The following is a 26,662-nucleotide window of genomic DNA, read 5'->3' as shown; positions in this document are numbered from 1 at the left end:
AAATTAACACGAAGCAAATTGGTCCAGGAGAAACCATTTATAGTTGGTTAGGTGGACCACTGAGGAGGGAGACAACATTTGTTTAATATTCTAGCTGTTTCTTTACGATTAGGCACATCCTATTTATAAGTATGTAGATATTTATGTTAGTAAATTAATTAATATTTCCAACTGATTTCACTTACCATTATTGATGCAATCACTGGGCCTTTGATCACCCACCACAATGCAGTGTTATCATTCATATCCCAGCAGCTAAAAATATAAACAGATTTGGAACAGAAATTTAAAATAGTTTTCATTAAATAGATTGTTTTCAAAATTATTTTAATTGCTCAACGAAATAATACCCACAGAGTTGTGATGTTCTTTGACTGTATCAGTTAGAGTGCGTCCCGTGCATCCTAATTCTTATTTGGTAATATAATTGATGCAAATTTACATATGTGGTCAATTTTCTTTGGTTTGTTATTTAAATTACGATGTGCTACAAAAACTATGTTCAGTAACATGTAATAGCTAGATCTGCTGCATATGATATACAAATCACTTTTTTGTGGTGCAATTTTTCCAGATGGTTTTGTTGTTTGAAAAAAACGCATAATTGGACCACCATCACTCTTGCTTTTCAATTTTAGTTCATGCACCACTTGCCACAACAATCATCTAGAGATCCTGATTATGAGTACCTTGGAAAAGGATGAGATAGTTAACACACCTAATTCATCCCTGGGGAATTCGCTGTGTGCAACAAATACCTGAAATTGCTTGTTTTGCCTTTTAAAACAGGGCACAGCATGCAGATTTTGGTGCATCCAGCAGAACTCAAAAAGTCATACATACGCCCATTACCGAAGAAAGCAAACTTGGACCCGCTGAACCCTGACAACTACAGACCGGTAACATTGGACATTTCCAGGGCAAACTGATAGAAAGAGCAGCATTTGCCCAGATGTCACAAATTATTGAAGACAATGCCATACTTTCAGACTGCCAAATGGGATTCTATCCAGGAAGAGGAACATAATCTGCCTGTGTTGCCATATGGTAAGAACACAGTTGACCGCAACAGGGGTGCTGCACTACTTCTCTTGGACCTCGCAGGTGCTTTTGACATGGTTGACCATGACTCTCTGGTACAAAGACTCCATGAATCCGGCATAGAGGGGACTGCTCTAGACTGGATCACATCCTACATTCGCAACAGAACTAATGTCATCCATAGCCCCCTTTCTCATCCAAACTGTACTTCACGAAAGCAGGGGTCCCCCAAAGCTCCATCATTTCGTCTATGCTTTTCAACATCTGCATGAAGTCATTACTGGCACTGATTGATCAATTTCACTGCACGTGCTATAACTATGCAGGTGACACAGAAATACTCCTTCAACTGGAATGCCCCAAAGACATTGGGAATTCACCTATTTTCAGCTGTCTCAGAGCCGTGGATCAATGGATGACATGGAGCCATCTCAAATTGAATGCTTCCAAAACGGAAATATCCACTTGGGTGGGGACTGGAAAAATTATGACCTGTTCCCCGCCTGGCCTGATAATCTGGGAATATCGCCTAAAGTTTCAAAGGAAGTAAGAAACTTTGGAATGACCATGGGCTCAAGCTATCAATGAATGCCCAAGTGGACAAACTAGCAAGATCAAGCTTTGTTACTATAAAAACTCTGCGACAAATCTTCCCCCATTTGGGATTTTCTCACAAGGTCCAGGCTACCATCTCTCTTGTTCTTTCCAAAATCAATTACGCCAACAGCCTCTACCATGGATCACCTTCAATGACTATGAAAAGATTACATAACTTAACTGCCAGACTATTCTTACATATAAAGACGCAAGACCACATCTCCCCTGCCTTGAAAGCCCTGCATTGGTTACCAGTTGCCAGAAGATCCACGTTCAAGCTGCTTTGTATCACCCATAAAGCGATACATGGAACACAACCCCTCTTCAACAGGAATAAAATCACCGAACACATTCAACAAAGGAACCTTCGCTCTAGAGGAGCACCTTGCTTCAAAATCCCAACATACAAGAAAAAAACGATGGGTTACACATCCCAACTATCCTGCACCGCTAAATAATATTATCAAATGTTAGAAACTATATTGGTGTAAAACTAGAGTAGAGGTTCCTATCTGCCTGCTATTAACATCCAGATTTTTTACTTTCTGAGACGTGTTTTTGTCTCATGCCTCACGTGTTTCTATGCAATGAAAAAGCCACATTAGTGAGTGTGACCCAGCACATGGCATCAGTGTTACGACATGACTGAAAAGTCAGGTGCAGCTCTTTATGAAATTACTGAACAAAAACACATCTAATGCAGGCCTAGAGATACATGCCCTACAGCACGTTATGCACAAGACCTATAAACAGTGCTTGATTTGTGAAAGAAAGAGTACCGGTGTCCGAAGCTCTGCTCGGAAGCTGGCTGACGGTGCAATTAAACTTCTGCACTGAAAATCAAGGCTGGTAGTGTTCAACCCACTACCAGACACTCCCTTCCCTTGTTCTCCCAGTTGCTCATCCCTGCTTTCTCTCTCTTTGTGACGATTTTGTCCCATTTCTCTTCCTCCGGCTTTCTGATCTATTGGGCACATTTATCAACATTTCACGCAGTGGAGTACAGCAAGCCACCTTGCTGCGCTGTGTGAAAAGGAAAGGGCAGGATAACACCGTATTTAACTTTATGCTGTGCATTCCTGTCCTTTCCTTGTGCTGGCTCACTATGTGCTGCCTAGCGGTAATGCATGCATTCTTGCACCATGGTGCAAGGGTACCTGCGTTTCAGACAGGATTGTTTTTGTTCTGGAGGGACACCTTCCTGCACACAAACAATCCTCTGAGACATTTTCCTCTTTCTATGTGGGCTTCCGAATAGAGCACAGATAAAAGTGAAAAAACGAGCAGAAGTAAATATATTTCTCCTCGTTACGCCTCACTCAGGAAGGCGTAGCATTTTGGTCCATTCCAGCTCTACCAGTAACGATGAATTTGGGAAAGCACCAAAATCCATGGGTGAATGTGTGGGAACACCCACTCTCCCTCCCTGGGGCAAAGTAACACAACGCAGAGATTTGTGCTGCGTTGCGCTACTCTACAGTTATCAAGCCATGCAGGGCCACGCAAGGTGGCCTTGCATGTATTGATAAAGTAGACTTAGTAGTTGTGTTGCGCTTGCACTCCCTTGCGTCGAGGAAGGTCTACTGAGGCACATGCTTTGAAGTTTTTAAAATAATGCACTAAGATAGTTGTTTTGATTTTTCCCATAAATATCTGTGAATTTAGGGGAAAGGAGGGCGCTACATTTATCTGTCTAGTCATTTAATTAGAATATTATAAAACGATAATAATTGGTCAGATTAAACATTAAAACAGACAATACAGAGTATCTAATAAGTAAGCCTAATTTAAAAGACGTACAAATATCATGGAAAATATTTTAATAATGCTAAGCATGCTATTCATACCCGCAGAACCTTCCGTTTATGTTGCATTAAGAAATTGTACAAGTATGACAAACGTAAATCCCAAATATTAAGATCTGCTATTATTTTTAGAGGTATCTCTGGCTCATGGAGTATTTCTAAACCTGATTCTGAGTTTATTGTTTTCAACTTCCTACATTGTTCAGAAATCATGGTTGGCTCGATTTTATTCCAGATTATGTTGCTGTGTTAACTTCCTTAAAACAGGCACACTCATTTTATTTCTCAGCGTGTTGAGAAGTCTGTGTTGCTCTGTGGAAGCTGTAACAATAGCAATACAATAGGAACAATAGAAACTTCTGGGCCCGGATTTACAAAAATGTCATGCAAAGCAGTGCAGCACTCAAAGTTGCTGCACGGCATTGGGTGACGGGGAAAGACCAGGAGAGCACCATATCTACAGAGATATGGCACTCTCCTCCCCTCTTGCTGGCACAGAATGTTTCTGCTGAGAGTCATGCACACAACTTTGCACCATATTGCAAGGGTGTGTGCATGAGACTAGCATGAGTTTTGTACTGGAAGAGAAATAGAAACAGATGTAGGTAGGCCAGTGCTAAATTTGTAAAATATGAAGTGCCAGGGGTCTGACCAGGAGGCCACTGGAGCTTGAACACCCAATGCCCTTGTCATCACTGCCAGAACAACTACTAACCATCTCTCTCGTATGTAAATGCGACAGTTCAGAATATTCCAGGTCCCCAAAGCTAAACTGATGGCTGGGGAGGCAGGTATTGTATTCCTAAACAACCATTGCTCTGCTCATCTATAAATTAGATGAGCAGCGCCACCATGTGGTAGACTGTTCTAAGTATGATATTGACATTTAGGTGCCAGTGCCGAGCACCGGAAACCAATTACGTGTCAGTGCTGAGCACCGGAAGGCAACGGCTCAAATTAAGCACTGAGGTAGGCCTACCATGGTCAGGAAGACCAATGGGGTTGGACAAGGTCAGCCAGGAGTCCAAGGACCAAAGTGACCAAGCTAAAGATGACCTGGACAATCAGAACCAAGATCAAGAGGGCAAAGATCAAAAGGTGCACTACCAGGAGGACCAAGAGGTCAAGAAACAGGGCCTATAGGACCAGGAAAACCTACACCAGGTGGGACGAGGACTAGAAGGTCCAGAAGAAAAGAGGCAATCCAGAGCCTGGAGACCATCACAGGTGGCAAGCTGCGCTTTCATGAATACTATTTGTTTGATTAATTGATTGAAGATTGTCAAAAGGGACATGAAGCATCAGGACCTGAGGTACCCTGAATAGGCGGTACCAGCGAAAAGAACCAGGACATGGTGAGCAGGGCTAGGAGGGACAGAAAGGAACATGGCCAGGAGGGGACAAGACTAGAGGAACCAGGAAGGCCCAGGTTGGCCAGAAGACAAGGTTGATGATGACCAGCAAGAGAGGACAATAATAAGAAGGACTGGGATGACCAAGATCGCTATTAGGACAAGGTCAAGGAGAAATAGGCCCAGGAAAACAGAAAATATAAGGACCAGGACCAAGAAGATTGGGTCCAGTGGACAAAGAATCACGAGAAGGACAAAGTCTGTGAAAACTATGCAGAGGAGAATCAGGTTGGTGAGACCAGGGACCCAAGCAACCAGAACCCCAAAGGATACACTGTAAGAGAACAGGGGACAGAGGTACCAGGACCACGGTGATAAGAAGATATGGGTGAAGAGGAACAGGAAGGGTGAGGAGTAAAATGAGGATCTAGACAAGGGAGAACAAGACCAGTGTGACCACAGCCAGGAGGATCAGACCAGAAGATTAGGAACAGGGTGGCCAGGAGGATAAAGAACATAATGGCAATGCCCTGGAGGACCAGAAAAAAGAGGTCAATGGTTAGTTGATGTATTACCATGGAGGCAAGGATTAGGATTGGGATTAGGATTAGGATTAAGGTTTATAGAGCGCTCGAATGCTGAGGCGTCTTGGCGCTAAGTGAGAACAGAGATGGAATGCAAACAGCTGTACCGGCCATTTTATGCCCTGGGAAACAGCCAAGTTTTTATCAACTCCCTGAACATTAGCCTGTTTGGTTGGAGTCTCACAGTGGTAGGCAGTTGGTTCCATAGCATAACTGCACAGTGCGATAGACTCTTCCCTCCCCATCTGGCTCTACAGATTTTGGTGGCACAGATGCGACCCGTGTTTTAGGATCTGAGGCTTCTCGTGGGAATGTACCAGTGGAAAAGTTTACGGAGGTAGGCTGCCCCTCCACCATATAGTGTCTTGTGAACCAAGCATAAAGCCTTGAATTCCAAACGCTGCTGTATTGGGAGCCAATGCAATGATTTAATGGCAGTGGATGTAGAGTGACCTTTTGGGATATTCAATAATATCCGCGAAGCGGAATTTTGTATAGACTGCAATTTGGCCTTCTGCGCCTTGTCAATGCCTATAAATAGTGCATTGCAGTAATCTAGGCGCGATTAGGGCCACTACCACTGTTTTTCTTAGCTCCTGTGGAATGAAAGGAAACACCTTCCGAAGACGCTTCAGTATGAAAAAACAAGTGGAAGTTACACGGTTTATCTGGGCCGAAAAGCTAAGTTGGTCATCAAAAATAATCCCCAAATTCTTAACTTTAGTAGATAGTGCTGGACAAACGCTTGCATCTGTCGGCCACCAAATGTGGTTCCACAGGGACGGTCCGTTACCAAACTTCATCACCTCCGTCTTATCCGTGTTGATTTTGAGATAGGTATTGCTCATCCAGCTCATGATGTGAGTCAGACAAGCACGGAAACTCGCGGACAGGCTCAGATTGTTTAGATACAGAGATGATAATCTGTGAGTCGTCCGCATAAGGTACAAACGAGAAACCATGCTGTCTGATGAGACTGGCGAGTGGGGTGACATAAATGTTAAACAGAGTTGGTGATAGTGCTGATCCCTGTGGCAATCCAGAAGGATTTTTCCAATGTATGGCCTGTTCCCTGCCCTATCAAGAGGCAGCACGGCCAGGTCATTCCTCCTAGATATGGTCCTAGGTCAGGACCGTAGCTAGGAAGACTAGGAGGTCAAGAGCATGGGGACTCTTGTCAGTAGAACCAGGAGGCAGAATATTTAAGAAAGATGGGGAGGGCAGTACCAAGGGTACCAGTAGGACCAGAACAAGGAGGACTGGAAGAATCTGGACCAAAAGGGCTAGGAACAGGCTTTGGAGTGCAAGGTGGACCAGGAACTCAGTACCAGAGCCCAGAGTACCAAGTGGAGCTAAATGGCCAGGTCGTGGGGAGTAACAGGACCAGGGTAGAGACAATCAGGGTAACCAGGACAACCAGAGTCAGGAAGACCAAGGGGTAAGGACCTGGATGGCCATGAGGACCAGAAACAAGATTACTAAGCTCAGAAGAAACCTTAGCAAAGAGAACCAGGACCATTAGGGCCCAGACCAGTGGACACAGTGCCAGAAACTATGAAGATAGTAAACAGGTCTCAAGGAAGCCAGGATGACCCAAACCAGGAGGACAAAGGCTAAGAGGGCAAGCCTAAGAGAACCAGAACATTAGAGGTGAGGAGGATCAAGGGGACCAGCAGGATCAGGAGCTGGTGTACCAGGAATCGGATGCATAGGGTGAGGAGGATTAGAAGGAGCGACCAAGTGGATGAGTACAAAGAGGATCAGAAAGGAACAAGAGGAGCTAGGAGAAGTGGGCCTGGGAGCACCAGGGTGGTCAGCAGGTCCAGGGCCAAGAATACTAGATGCACTATGATCCTTACAAGCAAGACGAGAAACAAGAGGATCAAGTCCAGTGGGCACTAAATAAGGACAACAAAGACTGTGATGCCCAAGAATAGGGAGACTACTGCTAGGCAGACCAACCCCTTAGTGAGGAAGACTGGGTGAACAGGAGCTGGAGAATCAAGAGAAAATGCAAAGGCACCTTGAGCCAGAAAGAAAATCACTAAGACAACCAGGACAAGAAGGCCCAGTGGGAAACAAACAGTGGGAACTAGGAAGTTCAAGGCACAAAAGCCCCGGAGGATCAAGACATAGCATAACAGGACAAGGATCAGTAGAGTGAGGATGAAAAAGAAGACCAGGACAAGAAGGCAGGTTGATGAAGCCAGGTGATTAGGAACAAGATGACCAGACTGAGGAGAATCAGGACTAAGAGGGCAAGAGAAGAACCAGGATGACAAGGAGCAAGAGGGCCAGGAGGAGTAGGGCCAGGATTATCATGGCCAGATGGAGGACCAGAAGAACTAATTACATCAGGAGCCAGAGGGCTAAGGCCATTAGGACCAGGAACCAGATGGAAGAGTATTAGGTAGACTAGAGGATCCTGATGAGTAACAAGGTTAGGACGAGGGGTCAAAACCAAGGAGACCAGGGCCTGGAGCACCAGTGGAACAAAAGGACCAGGACCTGGGTGAAGGGTCAAAGTTACCAGAATACATGGGACCAGGACAACCAGAGCCTGGAAGAACAAAGGGACCAGACAAGGACCAAGATGTCCAGGCCCTCTCCAAGAGGACTTAATAATGAGGACCAGGACCAGTCGATCCATCACCAGGTAAATCACGGGGACAGGGCCGATCACAAGGAGCATCAAGATGATCCAAACCAGGTGTACTGGGATTGACAGGCCCAAGAGGAGAAGGACAGAAGGGCAGGATGGAGGAGGACTCAGCAGACAGGGCCAGGACCAGCAGATCCTGTAAGGACATATGTAAGGAAGTGCCAGGATTAAGGAATACCAGGAAGACGCATGATCAGCAAGATGAGGGCCAGGAAAGCTTAGAATCACTAGCAAAAGGAGGCTAGCAGTCCAAGGACTGGAGAAGGACTAACAGGACTAAAGCAACCTAGAAAAGAAGTACTTGAAACAGGACCAGGATGAGAATCAACACCAGACGGCACATAGCAGGATCAGAAGGAGAAAGAAGAAGACTGGTATCAGAAGATCACGTAAGTGATTCTAGGCCACAGGTCTAAAGATATCCCTTTTTGTAAATGCTACTTATTTATGCTTCATAAGCGATCAACACATAAACACCCTAACCTTTTTCAGAACACATATAGACGTGATGCTATTTTCTGAAACATTGGAGTAAACAACGTTAATAAAAAGCCAGGAGTGTTACTCTCAAAAAGAGCTTTGGCTGCCAGCTGTTATAGCAGTGACAACCACGGCAGCAGTGGCATCTTCAGCACCAGAAGACTGTTGTGTGAAACTTGTGAGCAAGTTGAGGAGTGGTGGAGGTACTATGAGGCAGAAGTGTTTAAAAGGCCAGCTAAGAGCCTCTGAGTGTCAAGACCAGTAGAGCAGTCTGTGTGAATTCCACACCTTTGTGTTCACAGTCTTTGTGTATGGGGGAGCATGTATGTGCAGTGAATGTGTAGCAAGCATGTAGTAATCAGATTCCATGTATGGTGAAAGTCTGAGTGCTAGGACCAGTGGATGCATTTTGGACATCACCAGACAGTGGAGCTATATTGGCTGCATTCCCATGGCTGAAGGGTGGAGACCCAAACACTGAAGTGAGGGATGATGGAGAAAGGTAACACCAGAAATTAAATGAGGTGTTAGTTACCAAAAGGGTGCTGATTAGTTCTTCCTGAGCAATTACATTTGCTATATGGTAGGTGTCAGACCTGGCATCTTTTGGCGTGATTCCCCTCTTTTTACTTTCTGACCTCCTGTTTTTAATGGGACATTGGACTTCATTTTTCTCCTTTGTTGTCTCTGCGCACTTTGCCAATACTGATCAGTGGTGAAGTGCAAGTGCTACCTCTGTAAACTGAGTTATTGATAGATATTTCCGTGATTGCCATATAAGATTTAGTAGTAAGTCCCTACTAATGTGCACAGTTGTATCCAGGGCCTATAAGTCAAATACTCCTAGTGGGCCTACAGCCCTGATTGTGCCACTCACACCAGTAGCCTTTCAAAGGTGTCTCAGACTTGCCACTACAGTGTCTTTGCATGCAGTTTTAAACTGCCATGTCGACCTGGCAAGTGCACCCACTTGCTAGGCCTCACCCTTCCTTTGGTTACATATAAGTCACCGCTAACGAAGGGCCAAGGAAGCCCCATGGACTGGGTGTGATGTACTTAAAAAGGAGGACATGTAGTAGTTTGTTTTACATGTCCTGATATTGAAATACTGTGAATTTCGTTTATCACTATTGCAAGGCTATCTCTTCCACAGGTTAACATGGGGTCTGGCTGGAAACATTTTTGCAGTGCAGATTCCCATTGGAAGGTGATAGAAAGTTGGAGTTATGGATGTCTGAACTCATAATTTAGAAATACATCATTTAGTAAAGATGGTTTTTAAATTGCGTGTTTAAAAATGTCACTTTTAGAAAGTGGACATTTTCTTGCTTAAACATTCTGTGCCTGTCTGTAATTCCACGCCTGGTTTAGACTGACTGGGGCTTTTTGCTCATTAACTCCAGATACTCACACAAAGGGAGCTGAGGTGTCTATCAAATATAAGCAAGGACCTTAAATTCAACATATGTTTTCTTTATCGTGTTTCCAATTACAGAATTAATAATCACAGTAACAAATATTTTAAAAAGTTTTGGTTTCTACTTTTTAACATTATTTACTTGAGCACTGGTGATGATATAGCTGGATATATGAATGCATATGAATGCCATATCATATCAACTGTTTTGATATTTCCAAAATTCTCCCACAAAAATTCAAGCTTAATAGGTTGCACAAACAGTGTAACACTTGTAGAGCACTCCTTAACATATCCTTTTTTTTAAAGAAAGTATGTTTAGTGTTTGATTATCTAATATTAACTGTCATACAACAGAAAATAATTTGGGAACTGAAGGAGTATCTGAGCCAGTTACTGTGAGATATGCATGCAAAGTAGTTGGTTTCGGGCCAAGCTACATTGCAAATGATTTTATTCGCTGTATGTTTATATTATGCCAGAGTCACGAGGAGGGTGGCAAGGGGAGGGCTTTGTTGGTCAGATGGCACTATTTTCTGCTGTTTAAAGCTCTATGTTTTATGTCTGCAGTGAAGTAGCCTGGACTAGTCTGTGGGATAGCTCCAGTTAATATTGTAGGGGTTATCATTGCTGTTCCACACAGATGATGACAAGTAAGTCAGAGGATGGTGTTAATTCACAAGCTTGATGCTATCCATCATACACTTTTCTAACAACGTTTTGCATAAGCGCACCTTCAAGTTTGTTGTCATATGAATGGAGCATTCCTTTGAAACCCCTATTAGGTACCTGATACTTTTCATATAAGCCAGACTGCAAACCCACAACTAACCAAGCACAACCATCTTGAAGATGGTGCTTGTCTGTGAAGCCAACTCTGTCTCTCCGAAAATTCTCTGCTTCACTTCATGCTTAGGTACAACTAAAAATTTGCTATGAAATGACTGAAGCCCTTCACTGACCCTCTTAATTGGTATCCTTTGTTTCCCACATAGGCCACAAAACTTCAATCATGCACAACAAACAGGGTTGTTTTTAAGCTGGTGATCCAAGAAGTACTTTGAGGTTTTATCAAGTGTTTTTTTCCTTTTGCTGCCCAAATTTTCCTGGATTGTGAAGCCAAGAATACGTGGTCAGACCAGTATGGACTGGTCAAAGTTGTTTTGTGGAATCCAGGCCTGCCAGCTTATTCCATGTGTCTGTTCTTGGGTTTCATTGTATCGCTGATACCTGCTATACCTCACCCCAGTGTTACTTTTACCAGGTAAGACAATCATTAGACAGAAGCTGCTTTGATACTTGTCAGAGGGACCCAAACTTAAGCGACATAGCAACATCGAACTTAATAAGTGGGTTTTAACTAATGTGGCAAAGATTAATACATTGGTAGCTTTCTCCTCATCCACCAACTACAACTGCTTTCAGGGAGGTGGGTTTAGAAGCACTATGTGCACAGTAGTGTGTCCATCATGAACTAAAACAGAGTACTGTTACAGGGTTATCAACTTGTGGTAAAACACCTGGGATCAAATGTACCCCACTATTCACCCAGTGTCAATTAACCACAGATACAGAGGTTCCATAAATTTCAAAGTCAAGAGACCACAGTTTGGGGATCTGGACAGTCAACAGCCAATCGTCCCACGGCAACACAGATTAAAAATCTTGTGTCCAGACAATGTTAATTTGTGTCTACTATGACCTGTTACCATTTTGTCTGGCTTGATAGGCCAGTAGTCAATCTTACTCATAATGGGTACAGTTTGAGTGTTCTCTAGTCACAAGAGTCTCACCAAACAGAAATACAAAAGAAGTAGAATACAGAGTCAGCCAGAATAATTTACAGGGTTTGGGGGTATAGCATTTCCAAGTAATGCAGATGACTTTTCTCTAATTAATTTGATATATTTTTCTGATCTTTGGAGTGCAATTAAATAATGAAATAATCAGACTCCTTTAAACTCATAACTTCCTGTGATGATTATTCTGAGAACATTTCGAATGTTTCTATATATTTCTCCAATACAATATTTGTTAATGCCAAGAGTACCCCAACACCGGCAGAGAAAAGAATAATTTCCTTTTTAGTCTACCAAGCATAGAGAGTGGACTGTTGAAGATGACATGCGTCTTATTTATATGTAGTAAATATAAAAAGTGCTGAGACTCAAGCTCAGCTCACCGACATGACTATACTTGTTTACTCTGTAGGCCAAGTACTGGCTGTATGAATTCAATGCTACACTATTTGATAAAGAACTACAACGCATTTAACGAGAGGATAACCAGTATTCATGGAAATACTGTAGAACATCAACTGCAACAACAGGTCTATAAAGGCAATGTATATAGGTTGCATTTTAAGAATAACATATTTGGAAATTAGACTATTAAGGATGTATCCTTAATCCACTGTCCATTGCACCTTTTCGTAAAGGAATTAGACTTGGATGATGTTGTCACTACCAACCATGCAGCCATTTTGTTATATTTCATATTTTGGGCCTCATGTAGGTAGCCAAATACCGGTCGATAACAGCCGATTTTCGGTAACTATACCGTTACCGACCGGTATTTTGGCTATTGGTATGTAGGGGGACAATTTCTGGATTCGGAATTTACCGAATTGGTAAACTTACCGAATCGATAAAATTACCGAATCGGTAATGTTACCGAATCGGTAATTTTACCGAATCGGTAAGTTTACCGATTCGGTAAATTCCGAATCCAGAAATGATATGTAGGGGGAGTGTGTGGGTGTGTTTAGGAGTCGGTATTTACCACCAACTAATAGTTGGTGGTAAATAATTAATGGATGTGTATTAGCATTTTTCAGCGCTTAGCAGTGTGCAATGTGGCAGACATACATGCCCTTAGGGCATGTATGTGTGCCACATGTGCACACATGGCCGAATCAGGGGTGCAACAGGGTGTCAATGTGACACCCTGCCACCCTTGCATGTTCTACACCATTACCGAATCGGTATTTACCGATTCGGTAATGAGGCATACCTTCCCCTCAATGGGAAGGTATGCCTCATTACCGAATCGGTAAATACCGATTCGGTAATTACCGAATTGTAGCGAATCGGTAAAAATTACCGACTCATTACCTACATACGAGTTACCACTTCTTAAATACCGATTCGGTAACGTTCGGTATTTAAGAAGTGGTAACTGGTATGCTACCTACATGAGGCCCTTATTTCCCTAATATATCCAAATCTGACAAAACATTGTCTAGGGATATAGATGCTATTTTTTATTTAGATATGTTTTTTTCCTTCTGTCCTCAGATTGGAATGAGACAACTCAATTATACAGCATTGATGACTTACATAAGGGACCCTATGCAAGTGTTTCTATTTTGAGAAGATCACCCGGAATATCAGATTGCTTTATGTCACTGGAAAACAACTTTTCCATTTCTGGCTCTTGCCTTTACAAATCATTGTTTTTAGGTGTATTAATGTGATTTCTCTAATTAATCCAAACCAGAATTATTAATTCTGGAATGCACTGATTTGTTGCTTGAAAACTCAGGGCATAAAAAGAGGCGTTCTGATAACATGTTCCGTTTTGGGAATCTTATATCAGGCCCTGGTACATTCCCATGACTTTGTAATACATAGCTGTAGATCAGTAAACAGCTGCACCTAGTCTTGCAAAGGATCTAATCATCTTTCTAATTAGCTACCCCTTTAGGTTAACGTGAAGGAGCATTTGTGGATTAAGTCACATGCTCCATAATGGACCACCTAAAACGCTGTGTCTAGGCCCTTTGTATAATGGAATGACATTCTGTGCCATGTCTTCCAAATTAACTTGAAAACTTTAAACATTCTCTTCGATGGCAATTAGGACCTTTACAACTGGGAGTTTATGCTATTTGGTTGCAAATTGCGCAAAAGCCAGTTTTAGCACTAACCTGCACAAGGAGATGGGTGCATATTGTGTATACTCCATGTTTAAAGTTCTACGTGGTGCTAAGTGCCTGTTTAAATCTGCGCTAGGCATAGTAATATATTCTTTCAACTCTATAGACCAGTGGTTCTTAACCTTTTGACTTCTGTGAACCCCCACTTAATTATTAATTGGATATAGAATCCCCTTTGAATCATTATTGGATCCCAGGGTTCCCCACTGAGTCATTACTGGAAGTCAGGGACTCCGCCCTAAGCATGTTCGGCGACTTGAACCACAAAAAATACAGAAACAATCATTCATAAAACAAATACACAAATAATTACATATTTTATTTAATTCACAGAAAATATTTAAAAATCTAAACGTTCATGGGGAGGTTAAAGCAATTCTAAATTGAATTAAGGTCACTCATTGTCCATATTATGGAGTTCGGCAAGCAGGTTACTTCGTCATAAAAGTGATGGATATCCTGTCCGTCATATTACAAGAGCATTACATCCAGTGGCACTTGTAATATGGCAGAGCAGGACATCCGTTACATTTGTGATAGAGTAACCCATCTGCCGAACTCTAAATCAGAACCTATATTCTGTTTCATGCCTTTGCACTGCTCACATGAATCAATCAGGGATACAAACTTAATTTTTAGCATCCAATTTCAAATTCCTTCACATTTATTGAACATTTTGAAACTTTATATTTTGCTTCTTGATTTATATATAGTTTCATATATAGATTTATTTATACTTTATGAATCTGTAAAAATTTTAATTTTCTAAGCAGATGCGGACCACATAAGTGGACTTCGCAGACGCCCAGAGGTACCGGGATCACAGGCTAAGAACCACTGGTACATACAGCAACCGGGTAAATGGTAAAGTTTGCCTGCTGTATGCCTGTTTACTGTCCACATTTTGCGCAGTCTACTATTTAGCCAGCTTCCATTTAAAAAATGAAGTTTCTTTGCCATTTGCATCGCTGCAGGCCAAACAGTGCATACTTTCTTTTATATAGTCAGCAGCCAGGTAAATAATGAGTTTTTTTTTGCTACCTGTAAGGCCACTGGCCAAATAGTGCAGCATTTCTGCTATTTAGCAGGCAGCCAGGTAAATAACTAAGCGTATTTGCAACTTGCCTGGCAGCTGGACAGACAGTGCATAATGTTTGTTATTTAGCTAATCGCCGGGAGAATACTGATGTTTCTTTGTTATTTGCTCGACATCTGGCCAAATAATACATAATACCTGATATTTAGGCACAGGCCAGGTAAATAGTAAAGTTTATTTGCTATTTGCATGGCTACCAGCCCATCAGTACATAATCTCTTCTACGTAGGCAGCAGTCGAGTAAATAGTGAAGTTCCCTTGCTATTTGCATGGTTGCAGGCCAAAGAGTGCAGAATCTCAACTACCTAGCCAGTGGTAAGCAGTGAAGCTTTTTTGCTATTTTTCATGGCCACCAGCCAACTAGTGCAGAATCTCTACTACTTACCAGCAGCTGCGTAAATATGGAATGTTCCTGTTATTTGCTAGGCCGCAGGCCAAACACTGAATAATCTCTACTATTTAACGAGTGAATGGGTAATTAGCAGAGAAAATTCACTATTATCTACTAAAACAAATATTTTTCAGATCATTAGCCACTGATGAATGTTTGGTAAACATATTTTAGATGGAATGTGTGCAATAAGAATGATAGTAGAGAAGCAAATATATATGTCAAACGATCAGTTTTGGCCTTTTAAAATGTCTGGCATTAAATTGGACACTATCTTGCCTTCTCCATTTGAAAATGTCAGACATATTTTAATCAGGGAAAGGCTTTCTTTCTGGTGTTTGTTTAGTATCAATGAATGTGCTGTTCCTAACCTTTAAAGGCCAATATCAGGGAACCTGCATTGTATTCAAATGTGCCTGTACATTGGTCTTCACATTAATATGACTTCTATACTAGGATTATCGAGTATCTTGTTATAGACAAATGTGACGTCATGGTATATCAGGATGTGGAGCAGCACACTCGGTATTTTATTAATGTAGTGACTAGGGCCGGTTTCATTGTTGGTGACGCCCGGTGCAACAACTCTCCACCAACACGGCCGGACTGAGAACCATAAGCAGCCCTGGCAAGTTTTGTCATACCAGCCCCCCCTACACACACACACTGCATAGAGATAAAGCGAAGTGAAGCGAGAGACCCCAAACACTACGTGGCAGGTTTTAGAGGTTTGTCGCTCACTTTTTGAAACTGGGGAAAACATATGCATTTCCAGTAGCGTAGCTAGAACTTTCGCCGCCCACGGCGGTCCCAGCGTTTGCGGTCCCGCGACGGCCGCATGTAAGAGCGGGCGCCAGCGCCCCCAAAGCTAGTGCTGCCATGGGTGGACCGCCCCCTCTTGCTATGCCACTTTGCATTTAGCAACATAGTATTCGTCATATTCTACAAATTTTGCATGTCTTTTCTCTCTCAATACTCCTTTCTTCTGCCTGCTCATTATTTCTCTCAATCCCACTGATTCTCTAACTACAACATCTCAATGTCTACCCTCTAGCCCTTCCTTTCTAATGCTCCCTCCTAGTTATCTTTTTTGTCCTTCTACCGCCCTAATTATTACTTCAATCTTTCTTCTCTCCTTTTCTCTCTACCCGTCTCCTTTCCGTTGCTTGCCTCACCGTCTTTCTTCGTTTCCTGGACAATTCTGTCTCTGCTTTTGCTTTTTTCATCTTTACTCACTCTCCTTTCTTTCTTGTACCTTTTTCTTACTACCTTCCCTACTTTCTCCCTTGTCCTGTTACTTATACCGCCTTTGTCACTCTACCTTTTTTACCCCTCCCTTGTACCCGTTTCTGTGGTCTCATTTTGCCCCCCTCCTTTACTCAGGACACAGGTGACTGGTAATGATTTGTATGTGGAGAAGAGTGGCTAGCCAACCCTTTGCCTTCTCTTGACTTTTATGTTAATGTGTAGCATTTAGGGATTAATAAACACACATTGATACTGAGTTCATTTAAATGTGTACTTTGCTCATTTAGAGAGCAGAGGTCTCATGCATAATGCATATTTTAATGAAAAATTATAAAGGGCAATATTTTTACCTGCATGTTAAAAATATTAGATTTTTCTCTGGTAAGACCATGATGCGTTCACAAACTTGCTTCACTAGCACCTAATGACTGAAAGACCTGAAGCTAGTCTGCAGAGCCACACACCAAGTCTTGCCCTCATAGGTTCTCATTGACTGGGCACTGTGCTGATTGGCTGCCAGGTCAGTCTAGTACAGTCAGTTTCAGGGAACTCCGTTCGGCTGTGCTGAGGCTTGTTTGTTTCCTGCATTGGCTGCTGAAATTACTGCCTCCATTCAAGGCTTTTGGTGAGAGCGGCCCCAGGCAGGTGAAAATCGGCCAGCCCACCAGGCGTGGCTTGCCTAGGTAAGAGCAGTGGCCTAGTCGGCAATGCGGTGAGCGCAAGTTAGGTGGATTTATTAATTTTTTTATTTCATTTTGCATAGCTCACCATCTGTCAACTCCCCCACCCCCGTCCCGCCCCTCTGCTCTTACCTGTGCCACTCACATCTGCAGCCCACAGGGGAAACACCCGATGCCCGGACCAGCCAGTCCGAGCCTGTCCACGCATGACCTCACTACCACCCTCCAAATCGTGCCCCTCCTCTGTCCATAGCTCCAAGCTTACATTTATTTCTTTTATAGTGCTACTCATCCCAATGTACTGTGTCACAGTGCATTACATCACACGAATATTATCATATCATATCATATATAGTCTTTATTATCGATTATATTCATCATAAAAGACAATACAATATAAAAAGGTATTCCATACAGAAAAAAAGTAAAACATTTCAAGGATAAAAACTAAATAGAAAACTAAGTAAAACACATTGCTAGGTGCCTATTATGTCCTATTTCTAATGATCCAAACCCATCCCAGGAATTTGGCCACGGCAATTACAGTACAATCACTAGTATCAAATCTTAATATTCTTAACGCCTCAAGCCCCACTCTGGTGCCCAAATTGCGACATATGGGTTTGAGCCATTTTGCCCGTGGGGCTGCATAGGCCGGGCAGACAAAAAATATGTGACCAACGGATTCAACACAGTCGAATCACTCACCTCTCCCTTCCAACTTTTGGTGAACAATCTGGTGGGTAAGGAACCAACCCTTAATTGGTGATAAAGTTTCCTGTCACTGGGCCTACAAATAATGTCCCAGTAATCTTCTAAGAATGGGACATTTTTTCGCTCTAGGAACCTGCCAGTCAAAGACTCTGCTGATGTTTGTGTTAACTGCTTCTGGTGAACCTGGGACCATTAGAGACCTTTGAATAATTTTTTTGGGGGAAAGGGGTTATTGACGGGGTCGGACCATAAATTTCCCAAACCCATGGATTCCAATAGCAAACTAACTTGCTTAAACCAAACTATATTGCCAGAACCCAAAATGGAACGAACATCCAAAAATACCTTAGCATATGGAGCTAATTCCGTGGTGGTCCATAATCTTCTCCAGAAGGCCAGAGGTTTAAACCGGGCAATGTCTTCAAAAGAGCGACACCCAAGATCCAGTAAGAGTGGTTTCACTGGGCTTGAACTAGGAAGGCCCGTGAGGTTCCTCAGAAATTTATTTTGCGCCTTGACCAAAGGGGATAGATCCGCAAAACCCCAGAGTTCTGCACCATAAATAATCGCAGAACTAATCCTGGAGTTGTAAATCTTAATTGCTGGACCTATCCTTTTTATCTGGGACTGTTTCTGTTCTTTTACCAAACACCCGGAAAGCTGAGCGAATTTAAGAGATAGAATGTCGATTTGCGGCTTCCAGCTCAGTTTGTTCTCAAGAACAACCCCCAGATAGGTCATGATGTTCGTACGTTCAAGTGTTTCGTTGTTCATTGTAAAATGACCTGCCATGCTTCTTCCTTTGTTGAAAACCATATACTTGGTTTTGGAAACGTTTACTTGCAGATCGTGGTCAAGGCAAAATTTGTCAAATTCATTCAGGGCCCCCTGTAACCCCATCTGTGTCTGTGACAATAATAGGGTGTCATCGGCGAACATGAGCAGTGGGATCTTAATACCACCCAAGGAGGGGGCGTCAGTTGAAATAGATGAAAAATACTGCACAACTCGATTGATGAATAACAGAAAGAGAGTTGGCGCTAGGACGCACCCTTGCCTGACACCCCTATTTACTTTAAATTTGTCAGTGACCTGCCCTTGGTTCCCCCAGCGAACTTGAGCAAAGTTTTCATCGTGCAGCCTGATGACGATGTTCAAAAGGTCAACGGGCATCCCTATCCCGGCTAACACCCCCCATAATTTTGTCCTGGGAACTAAGTCAAAGGTTGACCGAAGATCAACAAAAGCGGCATATAAAGTGCCGCCGCAAAGGTAGACCGTTTTCCAGACGATCAGTTGAAACCTGAAAACCTGATCGATGGTACTAATGCATGATCTAAACCCAGCCTGCAATGGCGATATGATATCCTCCTGCTCGATCCAAGACTGGATTCTTGCCAGAATCATCCTGGCAATGATTTTTTTAATCGAGTCGATTAAGCTAAGCGGGCGATAATTCCCTGGGCACGAGCGATCACCCTTCTTAAAGATGGGCAATATCTCGGCACCTTTCCATGATTCGGGAATAGCCGCCCCCTTAGCTAAGGCAGTGGCCAAGAAAGCAATATATGGCACCCAGTTGCTATGGTCAAATTTAAAAAGGTCCGCCGGGACACAGTCGATACCCGGGGCCTTTCCACTGGGGATCTTACTTAAAGCCATCTCGACTTCTTTACAATCGAACGAAAAGTTTTGGAGGATAGACAAATCCCGAAAAATTGGGGGAATAGTCTCTTCAGCCAAACTGGTGTCGGAGAACTGTGACTCGAAATGCAACACCCAGGTTTCAGGAAGAACATGGTTTGAGGGGACCTGCGAACTCATGGAGTTGCCCCACTTCACAATGTGCCAAAACTTGGTCAAATTTTTTTGTTTACTGGCAGCCAAGAGATCATGCCAGTGTTCGTTATCCCAATCTTGTTTAGCCAAAACTTTGGCCTTACTATAGATACTCCTGGCTGATCTAATATTAGCCAGGTTTTTAGATTTAATAGCGGATTTTAATTTGCCATAGAATTCACGGCACACTTTATTGTACCAGTGGTTACGTTTGGGTTGGATAGATTTCTTAGCCTTTCCCGGCTTTGAGAAGAGAGCCTTAAGACCCAAAAACAGATTTTCATGGATACGCGTAGTCTCCCAATGACAGCTTCATAATTTTGGAGAGAGTGAAAAGCTTCCACCGCACCTGAGACTTGCGAGCTAATTTCGGTAAGTACAGCACTATCAATGACGACCTTTTCCCAACGCACTCTCCGTAAATTATTGGTTAGGAAGGCGTCTGCAGTAACTAGCTTAGTGGGTTCATTTCTGCTGACTGTACAGAGCAAGAAGCTCAGTACTAGGGGATTGTGGTCACTCTAAGGGGCGATATAAAATCACCATGTCATTTAGGGTAGACCAGAACTCCACTTTAACAAGGGCATAATCAATTCTGCTGCGGCGACGACCATCGGCAAAGGTGTCGCAGCCATTTTTATCGGAGTTGATCCGTCCGTTAGCTGCCCTGAAGCCGCGCCCCATACACAAACCCATCCACTGAATGGCAGATTCAGTCCACTTCTTGATAGGTGGAAGGTCAAGGGGGCGAATATTCCAATTAGCGTCCACTTCCATAGTAAGCGAATCCCAGGCGGTGTTCAGAGGTTCGAAACAGCAGTTCAAGTCCCCCGCAATTATCACATTAATATCAGGGTTAACTGTTTCCAAAAACCCATCTAATTTTAGAAAGGTATTGGAACCTCGCCCACCTGGTTGGCCCCTGTTGTAAACATTTATAATCATGATATCTGGATCATCATTAAAGTGTAACAAAATTATCAAAAGGTCTGGACTGTCGATGGCCAATTCAGTTAGACTACACTTAAGGGTTTGCCTAACCCAGGTACAGAGACCACCCGAGGGTCGGCCCCTTGTCCCACTTAGGGCCCCTTTGTGGAAATTAATGAAGCCAGGGAATATACCGGATCCACTGCCCACGTTTCCTGAAAGACCAAAATATCATAATTGGCTACCCATGTAGACCACTCCTCTATAGTAGTTTTACTCCTTAGGCCAGCAATGTTCCACGAGACCAAAGTAAGGGGGGGGATTGTCATTAACAGCTGATAATTGAACCTGGGACGAGACCTTGGGGACAGGATGATTTACAGTCTTGCCAGGGGCCAGACGCTCATATTCACCGGAGCATGGGTCTATGCGCAGAGATTTTAGTCTGTCTTTGCTAGGCATGCAGGTATGTGATACTAACTCTAGGTGAATAGGCGAGGGGCTTACAAGGTTTGTACCCTGGGAGTTTTCAGAGCAATCCAAAACTAACAAAGAGGGATCTTGATTACCGAGGGGCACAGGGGGGGAGTACATACAGTATTAGGACGCTTACCATCAATACCCATGGGTCCCTCCATGAAACAGCTACAAGTTACGTTCCCCGAACAGGCAAAACTACCAGGGCCATTTTCAATTCCACTCACTCAGCCAAGATTGAGGTTGTTGTTGGTTAGTCAGTCTACCCCTTCCATGCTGTTCAACGGGGCAAAATAATTAAACAATGGGAGATGGAAATCCAATCTAGATGGATAACAAAGGCCTCTATTGGCCCTTTCCCATCCAACTGGCAGATCGTAACGTGTGTCGCGGGGGGCAATGGGAAAGAAATAACTCAAATCCAAGTTAAGTATTCCACTAGGGCTCATAGTGTTTGGATTGCAGCATATATGCCTCACGACTCTAGGGTCCCTAAAATTGATGATTATGCAGTCGCCTCTACATTCTTGGGTTTTGTACCTAGCCAACTCACCCTTCGTACGAACAAAATTTCAGCATGAAGGCTGGGGGGCAAAGGCCTATTACCATTGAGCCAATGAATCACCTTATTCTTGAGCTCACTATGGAGCTCTATCTTGCCCTGGGAAATCCCTGGAACACCAGCCAAAATAACAGTGTAGGGCAGTGACTCAGGAGGAAGGTTAATACAGGGGTGTTTGAGAAACAAACCATCCCACTGGGAATCAATTTGCCCTACAATGTTATTAACCTCATTGTTAGGAACATTTATAGCCAACTGGTTCGTCCTACCAGCTCCGGTTGAGGTATGGACAGCTTCCCCAGCAAGGTCCAAAACAGATGTATTAACAGGATTTATATGTACAGGGAGATTAGAAGGTTTGCTAACCGTGGTGGAAGGATTGGTGCCATTTAAAACGGTCTTTGCTTTAACAGCCAAACCAGGGAATGAAGTAGTACTCGGATTTGGCAAGGTCACTAGAGTTTTTTCCAAAAGGGTCGTATTGGCAAGTACAATACTTTCCAATTTCCCAATAGAAGCCAAAAGTTGCTTAAATCTCTCATATATCGGTAATAAGAAAGATTTTAGCAATTGTTCAAAGGACTCCAAAGAACTAATAGGTAATGGATTATCACAAGGCTGGCTAGGTAGGGTCTTACTGTACAAGGGGCTGGCATTAATTGGGGGGATACTACAGGATGATGATGGGTGGAGTACTTTGGGTGGAATAACAAGTTTGGGAACTTTGGGCACTTTAGCACGTCTACCCTTGGACAGCACTCCCACACGTTTTCTTTTCCCTTTAATAGGCTGGGGGATGCTTCCCTTGTCCAAATTGGCATTAAGAGGTTGTACATTGGGGGGCAATGGAAGATTAAGGCTAGATTGTACAACAGGAGGTCTGGGCTCTAAGATGGATATACTATCGGGGGTTGATCCAAAATACTATAATTTGTCGTATCCAACCCCTCAGTCTCGGTGCTATGCACCAGGTCAGATTCGGGTTGGGGCAACCGGCACTCGGGGGAAAGAGCTGACATTATTTTACCAAGAGACGATCTCTTGGCTGTTAAATCCAAGGACAGTCTTTTTTCCGTTAAGGTAATTTCGTGTTCGAGGACACGAACTGCTCTAGTAATAAAATTATCAAGAGTCCCTGATACGGTGCCCCCTATGCAGTCCTGGGCAATCTTCCTTCCAGACCTTAGTGATGTCATCTTCTATCGTGACGTGCGTGCTAAAACAATAACAGCAAAAAAGTGTCAAAGACCCTTAACCACACAATGTGTTACAAAACTAACACACAATTTGCGTTATCACTATACTTAAAACAAGGCACCATCAACTAATCATCAAATGAGTTAAAAAGGCACAGCAAAATATCATATATGTACAAACTCAGATATCATGCCAAGACAGCTGATGTTGGTGTAGTGGCCCGACCCGGCCACTACTGGCCACAAACGGTCCCGCCCTTATCCCGGGCTTCTCCCGGTGCGCGAACGCACGCGACCGCGTAGCGGACTACTAAGTTTCTTTTATGCAGGTAACAACAAGGGCGGGAAGAGGGCACAGCTGGGCGTGGTGACGGGGCTGCTGGTCCTCGCAGTCCCGTCCGGATTAGCCTCCCGCTGTCTGTCCACTTGGTCAAAGATCCGCTCACTTCTCCACAGCGCTATTCACACGAAGCAACACCTGGTCAGCAAGATTTCGCACCAGACACCCTCAGACTACGAACGGCCCCCGAGAAGAGGGGGCCGTGAGTCGTTTATGAGGGCTCAGAGGTCGGAGGTCAACAAGGGCGGGAAGAGGGCACAGCTGGGCGTGGTGACGGGGCTGCTGGTCCTCGCAGTCCCGTCCGGATTAGCCTCCCGCTGTCTGTCCACTTGGTCAAAGATCCGCTCACTTCTCCACAGCGCTATTCACACGAAGCAACACCTGGTCAGCAAGATTTTGCACCCTCAGACTACGAACGCTTATACATGCTAGCAGGTATTATTTGTTACAAGTGCTTGGTCTGGAAAAACGTGAACCCAGAATTTAAAATGTAACACAGGGGTTTCGGTTGGGAACCCTTTTTAGCAGTCTAAGGCCCATGAAAGGTTGATGACAAACAGTCAGGTTCTTAAGCTATGCTGCATACCAGTCAACACAAAAAAGAGGATGAAGTCAGACATTTAAGAGGGTGATGCTAATAGGATGAGACAGCACTAGGTTGGCCAAAGCACTAAGCCTGGGCAAAGCACTACGCTACGCTCGCATAGTTTGCGAAGTTCGCGCTACTTCGCACTACGCGAATTGCACGTAGCACAGTGCGAACACAAGTAGCGTAGTGTTGCGTAGTGCTGCGGTCATTTTTTGCTTGCTCGCTGTCCTCAACATCAAGTTGGCGATCGCGAGCATGGAAAATAAACCTCCCGGCGAGATTCCTAACGCGAGGAGGTCAGGTTTCTCATTGCGAGTGGTCGCGTATGCTCGCGACCGCTCGCGATGAGAAACTACCAGTTCGCGTTGAGAAAGCTGCCGCTCGAGTAAAAATCTACTCGAGCAGCAGAAAACTACAGCTCACACTGTGCAAGATGCCATTTTCAATGATTGCACAGTGCCAGTTGCTTGTCCGCACTGTGCAATCGTTGAAAACGACATCTGGCACAGTGCGAACAAGGTACTACGCAGTTCGCGAAGTGCTACGCGTAGCTCGCGTAGTGCGAAGTGCACTTTGAGTAGCTTCGCGAAGTACTACTTCGCGAACTACGCCCAGGGTTACAAAGCACAGGGTGGATATGGGGGCAGCGCACTCCATAGGGACATGTAGTACTCCCCGAAAGAGGGACACCAGCATCACTTTGAGGACGATGGCACTACGTGCAGCCTAATATCCAGTCAGTTTGACACCCCTGAAGCTTTCCACCTCATGCAGTGTTGAATCCACTGCAATCTGTGACTGCTGCAAGTTCATGCCCCCTGGAACATGACAACAGATACATTGCCTTATATCATGGGAACTAATTACACCTCAAGGTTCTTGCAGTCTGCGGCCTGGTTATCCCATAGCTTCCCACCCTTCTATAGTCTTACACTGCTCTGCATCCAGGAAACTTCAGTAATCTGTTGCCCTTGAAGGCTCATTGTGGCACCCTCAAGTCTTGCACCCTACCGCAGGTTGTCACTTTTGGTATCCTAAGTCATTTTAGAAGATGTCCTATTCATTTTGGCCAACCTGAACCTTCTCCCATACAGGTGCCCCGAAACTCCTACAGCCTCACTCTCCTACAGTCTGGCATCTCCTGTAACCTCAATCCCTCCTTCACACTGGCACCCCGTGTATTGTATATTCTCCTGCAGTCTGGCACACCCTACAGTCTCTTATCCAATGGAAATTCTAACCCTAGTTAGCCTCACTCCATCTCTTGCAGTTTGGGATCCCCCCTTCTGTATTGTCATTTTCATCAGCTTGAAACCCCTACAGCCTCAGACCCTCACAAGTTCAGAATCTTCAACAACTTCACCCCCAACCACTACTGCTTCACAAAGTCCTCCTCAGCCCCAAGACCGGTACCACAGAAATGTTAACCGTCCTGCTGTGCAAAAACACTACCATCCTTCCCGGCTGGAACAACTGCTGCAGTAGAGGAACATGTCCACGTACTCTGGTGCAGTTGCAGGTAAATTCCAGCAAGAATGATGCTGCATCGCTAATCTGGCGCCACTGTACCTACTGCGCCTCTGTAGAACAGTGCCTGGCTCTTGGCTATCATACAGATCAGGAGTTCACCAGTGCTGCTACTGATCACACTGCCTGTGTCCCCAGTATTTCTCAGAACTGACAACCCCCAATGGCTCTGCATCCTGTGGGAGCATTCAGAGCATCCGTGATAGGCAGCCAGGCCACAAACCATGGGAAATGTTCAAAGACTCCCAGCTGCCCATTACCAGCAAGCAGGAGGTACTACTCAAATCTCTCAATATCTGACCATGGGTCAGTTCCGTTGAAAACCATCAAAATCCTTGCAGTTTGCATGCAGCTTTTTGAAGCCCATTAATAACAGCGTTGGAACCGGGGTCTGTCTTTCATTTCCATGATGAACGACGTCATGGAAACGAAAGACGGATATCAGCACTCATTTCGGTAACAGCGCACGTGGGATGCCCCGCGCTTACCATCTGGTTTGCGGATCCAGTGGCACCGCCCTAAAGTTGGCATTGGTACCAACTGTGTTGTTACTTTACTATGCTCCTAAAATTAAATGTCAAATGTGATTCAATAGGACTGCGATTTTTGTTTTCAATATGTAATGCACAGCGCCCTGGAACCCGGGTGGGAGGAGCTTATTCCCAACCTATGACAATTCATCGTTAAATAATCAAATAAGTGGATAAAATCACTTGAAATACTCACCCAATGTTATCGAAATGAAGTCTCAGAACGGCCCATATTGTGACACATATGGTAGGTGTACCTGCAATGGTAAGATTGAAGAACAATCAGTAAACCCACTTACATTACATCATTGCTAGCACACGTGCATATCTCTGGCGGATCTGCAGAAGAAGGCTTGCTGTGCTATTCCATTAACGACAAGAAGTCAGTGCACCTAATGATGTGACCTCTTCTTTTAAATCAGTGAAAGGCCTATAGGGTCAATTCCCTTGGCAACATGGGAGTGGCTGCATTGTGGGTTTCTGGCGTTCTTATTTGCATGCTGCAGGAAAAAGGAGCTGATCCCACACTAACTGTGAAGAGACACTAACATCCCAGCCTGGGATTCCCAGGTCTTCATGTGCAGCTCAGCACGTGCTGTGATGTACACTCCATAAGTGCATCAGAAATTAGACTCATCTTGTGTATTCTAAAAAGCAGTACTTGATTG

The 26,662-nt window shown here is 43.9% G+C and overlaps 1 protein-coding gene across 4 annotated transcripts in view; it reads right to left on the bottom strand.

Moving 5' to 3' along the window:
• The window catches only part of ADCYAP1R1 (ADCYAP receptor type I), an 808,856-nt gene that overhangs the window by 173,158 nt on the left and 609,036 nt on the right, over positions 1-26,662 (bottom strand). For all 4 annotated transcript variants that reach the window (XM_085628890.1, XM_085628887.1, XM_085628888.1 and 1 more), the window contains exons 10-11: positions 26,191-26,251; positions 186-255 (exon numbers count right to left, since the gene is read on the bottom strand). In XM_085628890.1, the coding sequence (XP_085485016.1) occupies positions 186-255; positions 26,191-26,251 (131 nt within the window). The remainder of the gene's footprint in view (positions 1-185; positions 256-26,190; positions 26,252-26,662) is intronic.

This window comes from Triturus cristatus, chromosome 10 (assembly GCF_964204655.1).
Source record: "Triturus cristatus chromosome 10, aTriCri1.1, whole genome shotgun sequence".
Classification (NCBI taxonomy): domain Eukaryota; kingdom Metazoa; phylum Chordata; class Amphibia; order Caudata; family Salamandridae; genus Triturus; species Triturus cristatus.
This window is presented reverse-complemented; position numbering and strand designations above follow the sequence as displayed.